This window comes from Musa acuminata, chromosome BXJ3-1 (assembly GCF_036884655.1).
Source record: "Musa acuminata AAA Group cultivar baxijiao chromosome BXJ3-1, Cavendish_Baxijiao_AAA, whole genome shotgun sequence".
In the NCBI taxonomy this organism is placed as follows: domain Eukaryota; kingdom Viridiplantae; phylum Streptophyta; class Magnoliopsida; order Zingiberales; family Musaceae; genus Musa; species Musa acuminata.
In genome coordinates this window covers 41,204,976-41,219,993 of record NC_088349.1, presented here as the reverse complement: position 1 = coordinate 41,219,993, position 15,018 = coordinate 41,204,976, and the positions used below count along the sequence as shown (strand labels likewise).

The 15,018-nt window shown below is 33.8% G+C and overlaps 1 protein-coding gene and 1 long non-coding RNA gene across 3 annotated transcripts; both read right to left on the bottom strand.

Moving 5' to 3' along the window:
• Positions 1-2,985: 2,985 nt before the first annotated feature.
• LOC135629089 (cell division cycle 20.2, cofactor of APC complex-like) lies at positions 2,986-7,503 on the bottom strand. Its single transcript, XM_065136262.1, has 2 exons — positions 5,702-7,503; positions 2,986-5,331 (listed from the first exon to the last, which is right to left on the bottom strand). Exon 1 carries the CDS (start codon positions 7,162-7,164, stop codon positions 5,878-5,880), a length of 1,287 nt encoding a protein of 428 aa, XP_064992334.1. The 5' UTR covers positions 7,165-7,503; the 3' UTR covers positions 2,986-5,331; positions 5,702-5,877.
• Positions 7,504-10,322: 2,819 nt separating this feature from the next.
• Positions 10,323-14,664, bottom strand: LOC135629114 (uncharacterized). Of its 2 annotated transcripts, none has more exons than XR_010493162.1 (2): positions 14,630-14,664; positions 10,323-11,346 (listed from the first exon to the last, which is right to left on the bottom strand). It is a non-coding gene; the product is annotated as an uncharacterized LOC135629114 (long non-coding RNA). The 2 variants fall into 2 exon arrangements; XR_010493161.1 differs by lacking the exon at positions 14,630-14,664 and adding an exon at positions 13,772-13,900.
• Between the last annotated feature and the right edge of the window lie 354 nt (positions 14,665-15,018).

Sequence of the window (15,018 nt, the reverse complement as noted above, 5' to 3'; positions counted from 1 at the left end):
TCCTAAACTCTACAAAACAACGATTTGTGAATTCAATCGAGGCTAATTTGGGAAGATTAAGAGAAAGAGCTTTCTAATCAAGAGATATGTATTAGCTTTCTTTAATTAGAGAGTAATTAAGATCTTTAACATTATGATTAGTATGTTTCATACATATTAAATATTGAATAATATTTATGATAGTAAAATAAGTTTAATTAAGTTTTATTAAAGTTATTTAATGCTATGATTAGTCATTTTAATGATGATTTAATCGAAATTTATTCGATTTTATATCAATTAAATGTCTTTAATACCTATTAGGGTATTTGTCATGTTTATAGTGTTGAAAGAGAAGTAATTAGTGAAAAATTAACTATGTTAATCGTATAATTAGTGTAGATAAATAATGATTTTATCATAATTTAAATCATATTGGATTAAAATTACATATTTGAATCATATTGATCCCATTGACCTCCAATTCTACAACGAAGATTCAGAGCCAATGTTAGATTGGGTGGAGGCCCGTCATTCGTTTTGGTGGTAAAATCAACAATCAGGTATATCTACATATGTAATTATTTAATTAATTTAAATTTTAAAGTTTATATTGTAATAAAATAGTCTAACAATTCAAATGATTTTTCTGTAGATATTTCAATCTATAACGGGCTGAAATACGAACCTCGAACAAAACTATCTTAAAGCCCGAAAAAGATATGTGATACTATTCTTACCTAATTTACATTGATTTTGCTAAACTTATACTATTACTATATTTATTTATATCTTGAAAACCCTATCCTAACTTTTTTTTTATTTTCAGGTATTTTCGGAGAGTTTAACGGACTGAAATCAGGTGTACCGCTCGGTGCACCTGGGGGTATCGCTCGGTACACCGTACCATACCGTACCGAGCCCAGGTCGAAACACCGGTACGGTACGATATTGCGAACCTTGTTCATTACAACCAAAGCAATAATATACTCCTAAATTCTAGACATCTAGAAATGCATACTTAGAGCAATGAGGAAACTATTTGCTGCCTCATGTTCAAATGTGGGAAAAAAAACAATTTTGAAAAGTGGAGCCAACAACTGAAAGTCCAACAACTAATTGTGCGAAGTCTTTAAGTGACTCATCAACAGCGAAGGTATTATGTTCAGTACCTTTACATGCAAATCCAACAAGGTAGGAAAACCTATATTATTAATATGATAAATTGTCAGTTTTAAAATGATAAAACGATTAGTTAAATATCAGCTACAGAATATATAGTCAGAATAGTGCAAAGTGGAAAACACACAAATAAAAGAGAAAAAACAAAGTCTAAAGGAATCAAAATGTGTCTAAAAATATTATCAATGAATGATATATAATAAAGAGCAGTATCTAAAATGCAATTCCAGAATTTGATAGGTCTTTTTTTTGCTTTCTTACGGAACAGAGAGACTAATAGAAGTCACAATTCTTTGTTAGTAATGAGTAATGACAACTAATTTGTTCGAAAGATTATGGAATGTTATTATTGATGAATAATATAACACAAGGAGAAAAAACAAAGTCTAAAGGAATCAAAACATGTCTAAAAATATTATTGATGAATGATCTGTAATAGAAGAGCAATATCTAGAATGCAATCCAGAATTTGATAAGATCTCTTTTTTTCTTTCTTACATAACAGAAAGACTAATAGAAGTCACAATTCTTTGTTAGTAATTATAACTAATTTGATAAAAAGATTACAAAATGTTAAGAGGCAGGCCAGAAGTTAGACAAGAAAGAGAATTAATTAGAGTAGTAGACTTTTCAATGATAAAATTTGAGAAACCACCATAGATACTTTCTAGTAAAGGAGTAACCAAAATATTCAATAAAGAAAGGATACTTGAACCTGATTCTCAAATTCCAGTAAATGAAACATCAATGCTCTAAGTCTCTTTGTCCCTGAATGAAAAAAAAAAAGCAATGTGCCTTGATTATAACATGAATGAAAGGTAAGCCTCAACATATGACTGAAGCATCACAAATGGCAATCTATGAGAAAATTGTTAGAGGTGAAATATCTTTAAGCATGAAACAATTTGCAAACAACTTAATCTATAATCAGTGACGTTAGGCAAAATCTCATTGTATGAAGCTGAAAATATTGACGGTTATGACTAATAGTAGACATTTGTTATAATATTGACAATTATGGAAAGACCCTTACCGTAAATTTATGGAGGAAAAGGAGAAAAAGAGGAAAAAATATGATGGAACTTAAAAATGGTGTCCATATTCCTTCTTAAAATCCATATGCAGGCTCAACAAAAAAACAACATATGACTTCTAAATTTTTTACAAAACCAGTTCACTTAGTATATCACTAAAATGCATTGAAGTAATTCTTGGAATAATTAAACTCTTCAAAACAATTTGAAATATTTCATTAAGAAGTTCAGAAAGCATAGAAAAAGAGGCGAGGACCAATTCAATAATTCAAATGAAGGAAAAGTGTGTTTAAGTTGAGCTTCTAGTTTGAATGATACATTGTCCAAAGATGTAACATTTAGTCTTGCGAGTTCTTCCGGCTTTCTTTCATTTTGTTAGTTCATTTATGACAAACAATGTCTAGCATATCAGCTTGGAGATTTTATATAAAGTCGTCCACTTTTGGAAAAAAAAAGTAAACTAGTTGTTCATTCATGTTACAAATTCTCTCAAATTTATATTCAAAGTGTGAGGCTTCAAGTCAAACACTAACAAGCACCTAGTAGAAGGATCTTTTATGGATGGCTCCACATCAGGTACGAAATATTCAGACCATTTGAAATAGAGGGGAGAATAACAAAATCTAACCAGTATGAATAATTATTATTCTGGATAATAAGGGTGAGCTAACCATATGTGCATCAATAAAAAAATGCATAATTTCACAACATAAAACTGATTTCTAGTTTTATAATTCAAACACCAACAACCATTAATCAAGAGAAAAAGAAGGTTGTATATGCACCTTCCCCGTGTTGCAAAGGGTGCACGCACCGTTGGCCATGAGCTTCACTGCAGCTTCTTGTTTGTCTCGATCAAGCTCTGGAGCTTTCTGAGGATCATCAATCTCCACCGCATTAGCCTTATCCATAAGGCCAATGATAGTTTACAAGATATATATGATGATGGCAAGGGGCACAGAGGTAAAGGTGTTGGAAGGGATGGTAACTTTGGTGATGGAAACTTCAAATGCTTACCCAATATTCAATTTGTCTCTCCATTACAACCAACAAGATCATGAATAGATTATTAAAAAAAATGATGACTTAAATAAATCAATCAGAATTATCATGTCAAATTCAAACTTGGTACCACATGTGATATTACTGGAATCGCAATAAATAATCACAACCGCTGCTGCTACCTTAATCTCAGTAAACAAATAGGGAAGTTGGAAACAAGAAATACCAACTCAAAGGTCGGTGTTATACTTACAAAGGCAAATTTCAGATATAGTACTTGGATGCTGAAACTTGTGGTAAATGACCACAATAGCATAATTGAAAAAATATTGAAATAGTAGCCATGTCATTAATTGGTGAACATTTATATGAAACATAGCAAGCTTGTCTATCAAGCTCATGAACATTGCTACCACTCTGCTACAACTACAGCTGATTCAGCAAGATAAATCCAAATCGAAACCTTTAATGAAGATCCTGTTAATCGGAAGGACCCGAACTACTCCACTATCACTATAATGAAGCATTTATGAACTGTTGGTCTAGTAAGCTAACTTCCAAACTTTAGAACTGCATTATATCCCATTTGACACCATTTTTCAAGCCCTATCTTAGGATCAAAAGTGTATCTATGTTGCAGAAGACATAATCTATTCATGGAAAGACATATAAATTTGATATTTTTGTTCATTTCACAGGGAAAAACATAATAAACAGAATTACAATGCCTCACCTTTATCAAGCTCATAGATTTATTTGTTTGGTATCTCTTTACTATTATGGTATATACTATGGTTTGCAGTTCTCTTAGGTTGAGTAACTGCTTTCTACAGAAATTATGACACATCTTACTAAAAACAGAAAATTTTAGGCTTGGATTTCACTCTTGAACTTATCTATATTTTCGAAAAATTTCAAATTGAAAGTTATTCATTTCATGAACAGTTTTTTAAACAATATCTGAGTGGTTGATCAACAGTCTTTTGATTATCAAACACAATTCTAGTTTTGCAACTCCACAATTTTCTAAATTATTTCACCCTCTAAACAAAATCCTGAGATGCTTTAGTATCTTTGTATATGCAAATAAACATTAAAAAAAATACTATTTCAAGTGAAATGAAGTACTCCGTAGTGAAATAAGATCTACACCAAATAAAAGTTTTCACGGGTTCTAGAATGGTCCTAAAAGAACATAAAAAATCTGAAGGCTAATGGATATTTTAGGGAACCTTTAGTCACCCAAAAAATAAAGACATAAGAAGTTACATCTTATATCAAAATTATGCATAGATCTCTTAGTTGTTGAATATGATTATAGTTGTGCAACACCATAAGTTTCCATATTTTCACTCTCTAAGCAAATCCAAAGATGCTTTAATACCTTTGTATCTGTAAATAAAGATTTAGCAAAGACACCATAGCAAGATTTTAAATTCATCATGTGAAAGTACTTTGATCTGGCAATAGAGCTACACAGTTCAATCTTCAAAGTTTCTTAATGGTCCTAAAGGAATATAAAATTCTGAAGTTCAACTTATATCATAGGAAACCTATAGTTAGAAAAGAAAAAAGAAGCATAGGGTCATAGGCAATTACCTCTTATAATGCATAGATCTCACGATTGTCAAACACACTTCTAGATATGCAATGTGATGTCTTCATGTGATAACTAGGCCATATTGAATGTTATAAGAAATCTCAACTCAAAAAAAAATGGAAAAGGAAATCTGAAGTTTGTTATACGGTTCAATCTTCAAAGTTTGTTATGGCAATGTGATATCTTCATGTGATACTTAAGGCCATATTACAAGTGCTTTGTTCTGGCAATAGAGCTATATAGTTCAATCTTATAGTCAGAAACTTATAGTCGGAAACTTATAGTCCTAAAAGAATATAGTCCTAAAAGTTTTTTTATAGTCCAAAGTTTCTTTATAGTCCTAAAAGAATATAAAATTCTTAAGTTTAACTTATATCATAGGAAACTTATAGTCGGAAACAAAAAATAGAAACATAAGGCCATAGGCAATTACCTCTTATAATGCATAGATCTCTCAATTGTCAAACACTCTTCTAGGTGTGCAATGTGATGTCTTCATGTGATACCAAAGCCATATTGAATATCATAAGAAATCTGAACTCAAAAAAGAAAAAAAACAATAAGCATCTATCAGTTTGATCTAATTATGCATGATTAGCATACACAACAAAATATATAGTCTGCACAAAAATTCTCAAACAAAAATGAGATAAAGATAGTAACTTACAAAAAAGAAACACAAGAGAAGCAAATTGAAATCACTTTAAACCACATAATTAGATTATAACAATTGGGCAAAAATTATAGACCACATGTTTCATCAATTGGGCAATAATCATATCGATAACTATGAAATGATAAACAATAAATAGGAAACAAAAATCAAACTCGTAGCTGCAATGATAGTCATGTTGTAAATAAGCCTACTAAAATGCTGTAAAAGGCTGTAAGGCTTCTAACTTACCTTAGGCGGTTGCGCTCATATTTGAAGATCTCGAATCCATGCGCTTGTATGAAAATGTGCTGCCTCTTTGACACCACGAAACTTCCCATTGCAATGTTACCAACAACAGATCTTCATGTCAAGCACTAGAGAAGTCTTTCATTTGGAATCTTAATCATTTCCACCTATCCGCCTTTTCATCTTATGAGAACATTAAATTGGGCAAAGGGCAGTTCAGGTTTTGTTATTTTGGGAGTCTCAAAGATATTCCAAAACCTGACTGTCTCATCTGCTGCTGCAGAAGCTACTACACCTCCCAGTGGACTCCCAGCCAAGGAAAGAACCCGGGATGAATGACCGGAAACCTCAGCCACTCTCGTCATGGATGGGTAATTCCACAAGGTGAGTTGATTGTTCGGCGAACCATGAGAGGTCAGTAATTTAGATTTGTTTTTGTCCCATAGCAAAGCACAAACTTCAGAGCCAGCATCAATCGAGTTCAAGCAAGCACCATTAACGGTGTTCCAAAACTTAACGCAATGATCATTGCAACCTCCACCAGAAGCCAGCAGGTTGCTCCGAGTTGGGCACCAGTCAATGGCCTTCACAATGGAAGTGTGGCTGCTGATCCTGTGAAGCCATTGACGTTGACGTGGATGGTCACGTGAGACAGGCATGCAGGCATCCCATATGTGCACTAGTTTGTCCTGCCCTCCACTCGCCAAATACCGCCCTGACAACACGGACCATTTAAAACTACAAACTCCACGCCGATGCCCATTATAGAAACAGATGAACATGTCATCATTTCTAAAGTCATAATCAACAACAGTGCCATCAAATCTTCCGACTGTCAAGATTGAATTACTTCTCCACGCAAGTGACAACACAGGGGCCTGGTTCTCATCTTCCATCCCATCCACGACATGTCCTGTTGCTGTATCGATCAGGGATAAATCTGAATTGCCAAATGCGACAGCAAGAACTGCACAGTCTGGCGACCAGCGGATGTAAGTGATAGGTCCTCTGTCTTCTTCGGGTTGTAGAAGCTTAGTCGACTCGTTTGCAGCGTCCCAGAGATACACTGCGTCCTCAAGGCCAATCGCCAACACATTATTGCTTCCCCAGTCGAGGAGATTCAAAACATTATCATCCAACAAGCCGTGGATTACCAAAACCCTCTCTGGTTCTTTAGGGATTCGCCTCTGCTGCTTCTTCTGCGGCCGAATGGGCTCGTCAAACTCGGGCAGCTTGCTGGCCGACGCTTCAGGTGCAGTCTTGAAAGCGAGGATACGAGACCTGTTCTTCAAAATGCACTCGTCAAGAAGCTTTTGGTACGCCACGCTCGATGGGGATTCCCTCGAACCATCACGCTGCGGTCTCGAAGGCCCGGTTAGGGCAAAGCGTGCGTAGTCCATGTCCATCGCCGACCGGAACGGGATGAAGCGGTCGTACTCCACACGCCTAGAACGCGAAGAAGACATATTTTCCAATCGAAACCAGAACGAGACTGGCTAGGTGACGAAAAACGATCGAGAAAACCAGAAAGATCGATCTTCCCACAAGAAAGTCGACAACCAAGAATCGATTAAAAGAACCCCAAGACCAACAAAAATTCTGAACCCTAATCAAAATTTCGACGGATGAAGAACCAAGCGAAACGAAACAAGAGAAAAAAGAAAGGAATGAGATCACCGCAATAAAAATCGAAGGGAAGGACCCTCGCAGCTGTGCCCGTTCGTGTTCGTCGGAGAGCAGTTCCGACCTTCGCAGAACGACGAGATCGCCGAGAGTCGAGAGTCGAGAGCCGAGAGGACGAGAGCGCGCGAGGGGAGAGAAGTTGTTGTGATTGCAACAGAGTGGGCCCTCGGGTTATATAGATGCCACCCATCCCAAGCGTTACATTCTAAAATCGTTCCGTTATATTTACCCAATCTACGTAGCGGATAGTTTGACATCACACCGTTATATGCAGCTATCATCTACGTTAAATTTCGTGTACCTTACTCTTTTAGAATTTATATGTTAAAGAAACAAGACGTGGTATTTTTTTTGTACGAAGCAATGTTTTTAAACTACTAAAATTATTATTAATATAATGAGATTTGATATTCTTTTATTTGTCACTAAAAAAGAAAATTTTTAAATAATATCTATAAACTGATAATATTTTTATTAATACACTAGGTTTTGAGTCTCAAATTATAATATATCTTATTTTTTATTTTTAATTTAGTATAATATTCATTCACATAAATTATGCATCTAATTAATCCAACAAAAATCAAATAATGAACAATTAGACAAAACTAGAAGTAAATGCTGACCATTCTCAATTTAGATGATAAATAGTTAAATGCTTGAATTATTAAGAAAACATGTTAATTAATCATTTTTCATTATATTAATTTATTATTATTATTCTAACCAAAATTCATTGAAATTTCCTCTTAAATTGTTGGAGCAAAACAATGATATACAAATTTTGATGAAGAAACAAATAAGATATTAAAATAATAAAAATAAAAAGATAAAGTTTAGAAAGAACTTAAAGACATGTAATCGATGTCTTAATATGAAAAACTCATCCTTACATATCGGATTGATCGAGATTCTAATCTCAATATTTAATCCATCTTATCTTTGCGAACATAAATAAATATTATCATAGAGTTAGTTAACTAGCCTCTCTTAGCATATCAAGTAGCAAAATAATAATAATAATAATATTTTTTAAAAATAAAGAGGAGAAATTGTATTGAAATATGAATTAATAAACTATAGCCATTTACAATTCTATTTATAGAGCCTAAAAAGCATCCTAAATGTCATAACTGATATTGTTGTAAGAGACATCCTTTCATTAAAATATCTTTTATGCATATCAAAATTATCTTTACATAATTTTAATTTTTCTCCAAGTCATTAAGCACACCTGAAATTTAAAAAAAATTAAATAGCCTAATGGTTTAAAAAAATTTTATCTAACAAATTTCTAACACAAGAAATGTAAATTATATAATTAATTGTTCAACATTATATCTTTGAATATGTGATAACAATAATGCTCTTAAGTAGTTACACTACAATATATATTTAGAAACAAACATCAGGAAATATGTAAAGAAATATATGCAAGTACTTGTCTGTGACATTCCCATCTGCTCCAGGTTCCTTCAAACACTTTCAAATATCAAAGTAATATCCTCAGCAGGAGAATAAAGATATACACTTGCCAGAATATGGAATGAAAGTCTTGTTAAATGACACAATTCCATTGAATTGGTAACTTTGCCAATTTCTCGAAAGATGGTATAAGTAGCTACAAGGAAGGATTGTAGTTGAGCTCTTTCTATATACAGGACAAAGGCTAGTAACAACACCAATGCATATGTTTACTATAGCATTGAAAGGTCAGATGATGCTACTACCATCACTCTATCCCATGTCTTTGTAACTAAAATGAAAGCTACTGATTTAGGAAGAGCCCTTACTGACGAAGAGCAAACCAAATTTTGTTTAACCATGTCAGATATTTCATTCACACCATTGTAGTCAATAATTCTTCCAAGATGATGCAATGCAATAGATGACTATTCTGGTTCTGAATGACCAACATTATGTAGAATAAGCCCACCAATAAAGCCTCATTTCATTATTAGTTTACCGTTAAGGTTATCAATGCTCATTTCACATAATGATGATAACCATTTATCAGTCTACAAATACTATGAAATTTTTGATGCATTACAATAGAAGATCAAGATTATAAAACATAGAGAAGAAACCGTAGGAGAGAGTAATGTTCTCAGGCAACTTAAATAGAAAATCAAGCATAGCAGATACTACTTGCCAACAAAGAGATATTAAGATGTGAGCTATCCCGGGCATTTTATTATCCAATGCTTGCATGTGCTCAACAGTAATCGATTCAAGCACGTAAAAAATAATAGCCTTGGCATTTCTAGCGACATGACATCCCAAAGGAATAGTATTTTTGTAATATGAAGATGATTCCTTATTGTTTCTAGATAATGACCACCAACAAAGGTCCGCAAACTGCATGGAAGAGAGTTTAGTTGCATACCAATAGCTTCCAAAATTATTTCTCCAAACTCACCAAACTGTTTTCTTATGTTTGGGAATAACATATGCATGTGAGGAAAATGTACTTGAAATGATAGTTTAACATCTGACTGATCAGAAGACTCAAATTCTGTGGGAGTGTGTTTTGGTACCTGATGGATATGAATATGCAGATTAAAAATTCTATTACTAAATTATCGGTAAGTGCTAACTCATCCTCAAAAACTGAAAAAACGATGAAATTTGTGAAAGACCAGAGGCAATAAACAAGTGTTCCTTCAAGTATTGCTTTGTATTTCAAGATACTGACATCCATCCTAAAAGTCTAGAAAATGAACAAGTGCAACTTGAAAATCTAGATATTTTCTGCATCCATGATAAATGTGGAACTAAAGTTCTGTAGATGAAACCAGCACTTTTGATACCAATGGGATATGTCCGTTCATCATTTCCAGATTAATCCTTCAAGAAGTGCCCAGCACCTTGGCAGCCCATGTAACTTTACCATTTCAAGTTGTATGTTGCCTGCTTTCAGTTGGGTGTATAAAATTGTAAGTTGTCCACTAAGATTTGCAGCTGACTGCAGTATAATGTCATTAACATTCTCTACAGAACAGGATAACTCAGTTGCAGAATGCAGTAGAAAGAGGGGAGACTCTGTAGGAGGATTACAAAGTGGCAAAGCAATGGTTGATTCTGCCTAATCAAAGTTGCCACATCAGATTCAATGTCGACTTGTGATATTTCTAAAGCCTACTGATTATCTTCAAAATAATATGTACAAGGTTTCCAAAGAGCCAAAATTCTCTCAGATTCGAGGTCCAGTTTAGCGGAAGCAGAATTTGTAGAACAGTTATATCTCTTTTACTTTCAAGATAAGCTATTGTCTCCAGATTGACATTACATCTCTTAAGGTCTTCATAAAACACCACTAATCCATTTTTATTCATGAATTTGGATCCAATGATTTTCATCTGATTCATAAGCTCTGAATTGCATCCATATGAAATCGATTATAAAGAATGAGTTGGCATAACATTCTGCAGCCAAGAGTATGGATTCTATTGCAGCTTCATGGCTTTCTGGGGTTGTCATGCTGGGAACACAAATCAGCTGCCAAATGTTCAAATTGGGAAGCCCTATATACCGAATCTTGATAGTTTACAAGTTGTAGATAATCTGCTTGTGAATACAAGTAATCAGCAAAGAAACCAATATTCTGAAAGTTGTTATTTGAAATCTTATTCACCTCTGAAACACCACAACTGAAATTCAATCTGATCCAGTCCCCAGTAAAATAATTTGAAACACTTGTCAGAACAATTTTTGACAGATCTCTAGGAGCAAACTACAGATTAGCATCTTGGAGTACATCTTTTCTTGTGGCAGCTTTAGATGCATCAATCTTTCTCTTTGCTTCATCCGGATTACTGGATGTGCTAGAAGCCCCATGAGAACATATCACAAAGTTAGAAGAAACAGCTAAAGACTCTTGATCAGCCACCTTAGGAAATGAACATTTGCAAAGGTCAATATCTGAAGGAAATGGCATATGTGGCCCCAAAACAAAAAGGAGTACACTGCAATATAGAAAGACAATGAAGACAGTATATTGTCAGCTAAAAACCAAGTAATGTAACAACCAACAAGGTGCATTTGATAAGATTCATTTTGTTGCAGGGAAAAAAAAAAAATAATAATTTCTTCTTTTTTGACTCTCACAAACTGTAGTCTTCACCGATCACTTCATTCTCTCTCTTTGCATCTCCAAAAATAAGCATTATAAAGTATAAACTATAAAGATGTTCAAATTTTTTTAATTTCTCTATGATATTAGCATATGCTGTTACAATAGACCTTGGTGCAATAGATTCACGTCTCCATTCACATTCCACAAAAGGAAGAATGGCATGCCTTCGTAATGCAGTACATATAACATTGAATGCAATACAACAGTTCTTCTATTTCTCCAAGTGTATATCATTAGCATCTTCAGAAGTTGTATTCTTTGTTCCAGTAATCACAGGATCACGGAAGGGTTCTAGCATCTCTAAAAGAAATAGAAGCCTATGTTTAAATTCCTACAAGGATGGTAAAAGCATCATCTATCTGATTGGAAAGAGTAAGCAAAATTATGCTTGATACTTTAATAGAAGGTCAAACCTTATATTTTGACAGTACATCATCCATATGCTCAGACAAGGACAGCAAGATATATTTCAAAGCAAGGATTGAAACATCGTACCGTACCGACATTTCGAGGTTGGCTTGATGTGGTACGGTACGCCTAATTTAGGTGTAATGGAGTTTAAGATAATACAAATATGAGAAAAAAAGAGTTTGAGATAGTTTAACAGAGTATGAGAATGAAATGGAGTGAAATAGGGGAGAAGAATGGTTTAAAAACATGAGAAGGGTTTGAGATAGTTTAAGCGTTCCTCCTGGTAATGGGTGGTCCGCATACCGGTAACCTATCGGACCGGTACGTACCGCCTGTACCGGGTGGTACCATTCAAAATTGAATACCTTGCTTCAAAGCAGCATAAGCACGACTAGTAGATTATGGAAACACCCGGTAGGGGCATTATGAACAGAGTCAACCAAACATGGAGTATGAAAATAAGTGCATAATCTATCATACGAAATTTTTTCCTTTTCTTAAATTTTTATTCAGGAGGAAGTGGATAGAATTTGGATAATAACGGGGGCATTGTGATGAAATTCACAGTTTCTTGAGCACACAGATGAAAGATGGATGACACATACAGGGTTCATGAACTAAAAAGTACTAAATGACAGTAACTAGAACTAAAGGACTTGCATTCACAGGATTTGAAGTGTATATTTGAAGTGTATATTGGTATCTTAGAAACATGTAAAAAATAATCTGCTACCCATTAAGAAATATATAGCTTTCCAAGCCACAACAGTAGTTATATTGGTCCATAAAAGTCCCATAAGAGTTGAGCACAACACTCCAAAGAACTCTGTACAAGGCTGCGTCATAGTTGTATCATCAGAACACTGAAACAGTAGGTTCTTTATTGGCTCTCTAGAAAAAAAGGAAAACTCCAATCCAACAGACAAAAGTTTCAGTTTCATAATAACTGCTATGATGATCAGGATCAAATTCAAGAGATCAGGGTTTTATTCAAGTGTACAAATGACTGATATTGTTGGAATCTTCATAATAAGGTAATAGATGGATCACAAAATAACATCTATGATAGGTCATAGAAAGTATTTTTTTAGTTCATCAGGATGGACATGTCAGTACAATACATGCCGATCAGCACGGTTTAAACATATGGCTGGAACAAGCCTTGTGCTTGATTGTGTGTTCAGGGACATCCTTGGTATAAAACAAAACTCCATGCTAGTATTATACTAGCATAACATAGTTCGACAATCATCAACCACTGCCATCTGAACAATCATCAAATGGTGAAACTAATTGTCATCTGAACAATCATCATCAAATATTATACCACAGCAGAACAAATTGCCTCTGAACTTCATAGTCTTTGTTATGCTAGGACTATGATGTTCAAATCAAATAACATTTTTCTCAAAATGAGGAGATTATTTCAAGAGAAAATTAGTGATTGATAATTTGACCATCCACAATAAATCACAACGTATTGACCACAAAAAAGGTCAGATCTGCACCAAGAAATGACCAAGTACTCATCAAACATAGATAGTTTTAATTGCTTATGTTAGATAATTCACCAAACATTGTTTATATATTTTCATGATGAATAGGTTAATTATGATGAATCATGATTTATATACATCTACCTATTCTAACATTAAATAAATACCAAATTTTGTCACATTAAATAGTGAACATTATACATTGATACATACTCATATCCATCATATCAATATCTTACACTTGTATCCATGACTTCATAACCAACCAACCAACCAAACGAGCATTCATTATAATAAAGAATTAAGCCTTCATAACAGTAATAAAAACAAGAAGAATGATGAAATTACTTGAATAACACCAAGAGGTCCTCCAGAAGTTCAATTGCAAGATCAACATGAAAAAGGGTCAATGCAGTTACAAAAATACAAGTTGTTGACTTAATATGTAGACTTATTATGGAAAAAGATGAAACCTTTGCAGTATTTGTATATATCCATGGTGATAATGGTCCAAAGCATAAATCAATCAATACACATGCTGCTTTTGCCTGAAGATTGAAAAATAAATGCTTACTTAGAAAGCCAAAAAGTAAGTTGTCTATTCATAATTAAACTTGGTATGAAACCAACAAACACGAGATGATAAGAATGAAGACAGATAGCCCGCACAAGCATTAATAAGATAACGATGACATTATTATTATCTGCAACAACAGATTAATATGAATTGTTGAGACTTTTGATAAGAATACAAATGCATGTAACGTATATCACCCAGATGCATCACTACTGAACCTGAGAGAGAGCAAGCTGGACAGAAGGATGTTTCCACAAAGAAAAACTATCATCAACTTGATTTAGGAGGCTAATTGGAGGAAGACGTGCCATCAAATGAAAGGAAATCAGAATCCATCCAAATTAATTAATATATAAACCAGTAAAAGGTGTTAAAAGTTTTAACTTAAAACAGAGACCTTTCACCTGGAAGCAGTGCTTATATAAGTGGTAATAGGGACCAAAATTTTAAATTACTGTTAGCCAATTTGCAGAACAGGAGAGGCTATCTATTCATTATAAAAGAATGTAAACACTCGACAAATTAGTTACAGAAGCAGACTCCTGGTGGTTAAAAGTTATTCCAATAGGAAAAAAACAGGATACTTAGTTTAAAAAATATTATAGGGTAGGTGATCATTTAGAACATACTTGTGAAGCACATCCAAATAAGACATGAGGACTGCTTTCTTCCGCTGCAGATATATCCAAGACATTCAAATAAGAAGCATCCCAATAATCTTCAGTTTATTTGAATTCTTCCCCAAACAAGCTCAAGTAATCAGTAGGTTGCATGTGCCTGGTTACTTCAGTTTTAACAATTTCATCAAATATTGAAGAAACATTTAGCTTGTACTTTTCAAAAGAGAAGAAAGAACTTGCTATCTTGAACATTACCAAGAATTGCTAGCTTACAATCTCAAGAGAAGCAAAAGTGCTATCTTGCCTATTTCAAAAAGCAAAATTTGCAAACTTGCACAACTAAAAATTATTGCTAGTTTGTATGTTGTAAAACTTACATATCTCTAAAACTTGATAGT

Excerpts from the sequence above, each read along its gene's own strand:
- LOC135629089 (XM_065136262.1), bottom strand. The coding sequence starts at position 7,164 with ATGTCTTCTTCGCGTTCTAGGCGTGTGGAGTACGACCGCTTCATCCCG.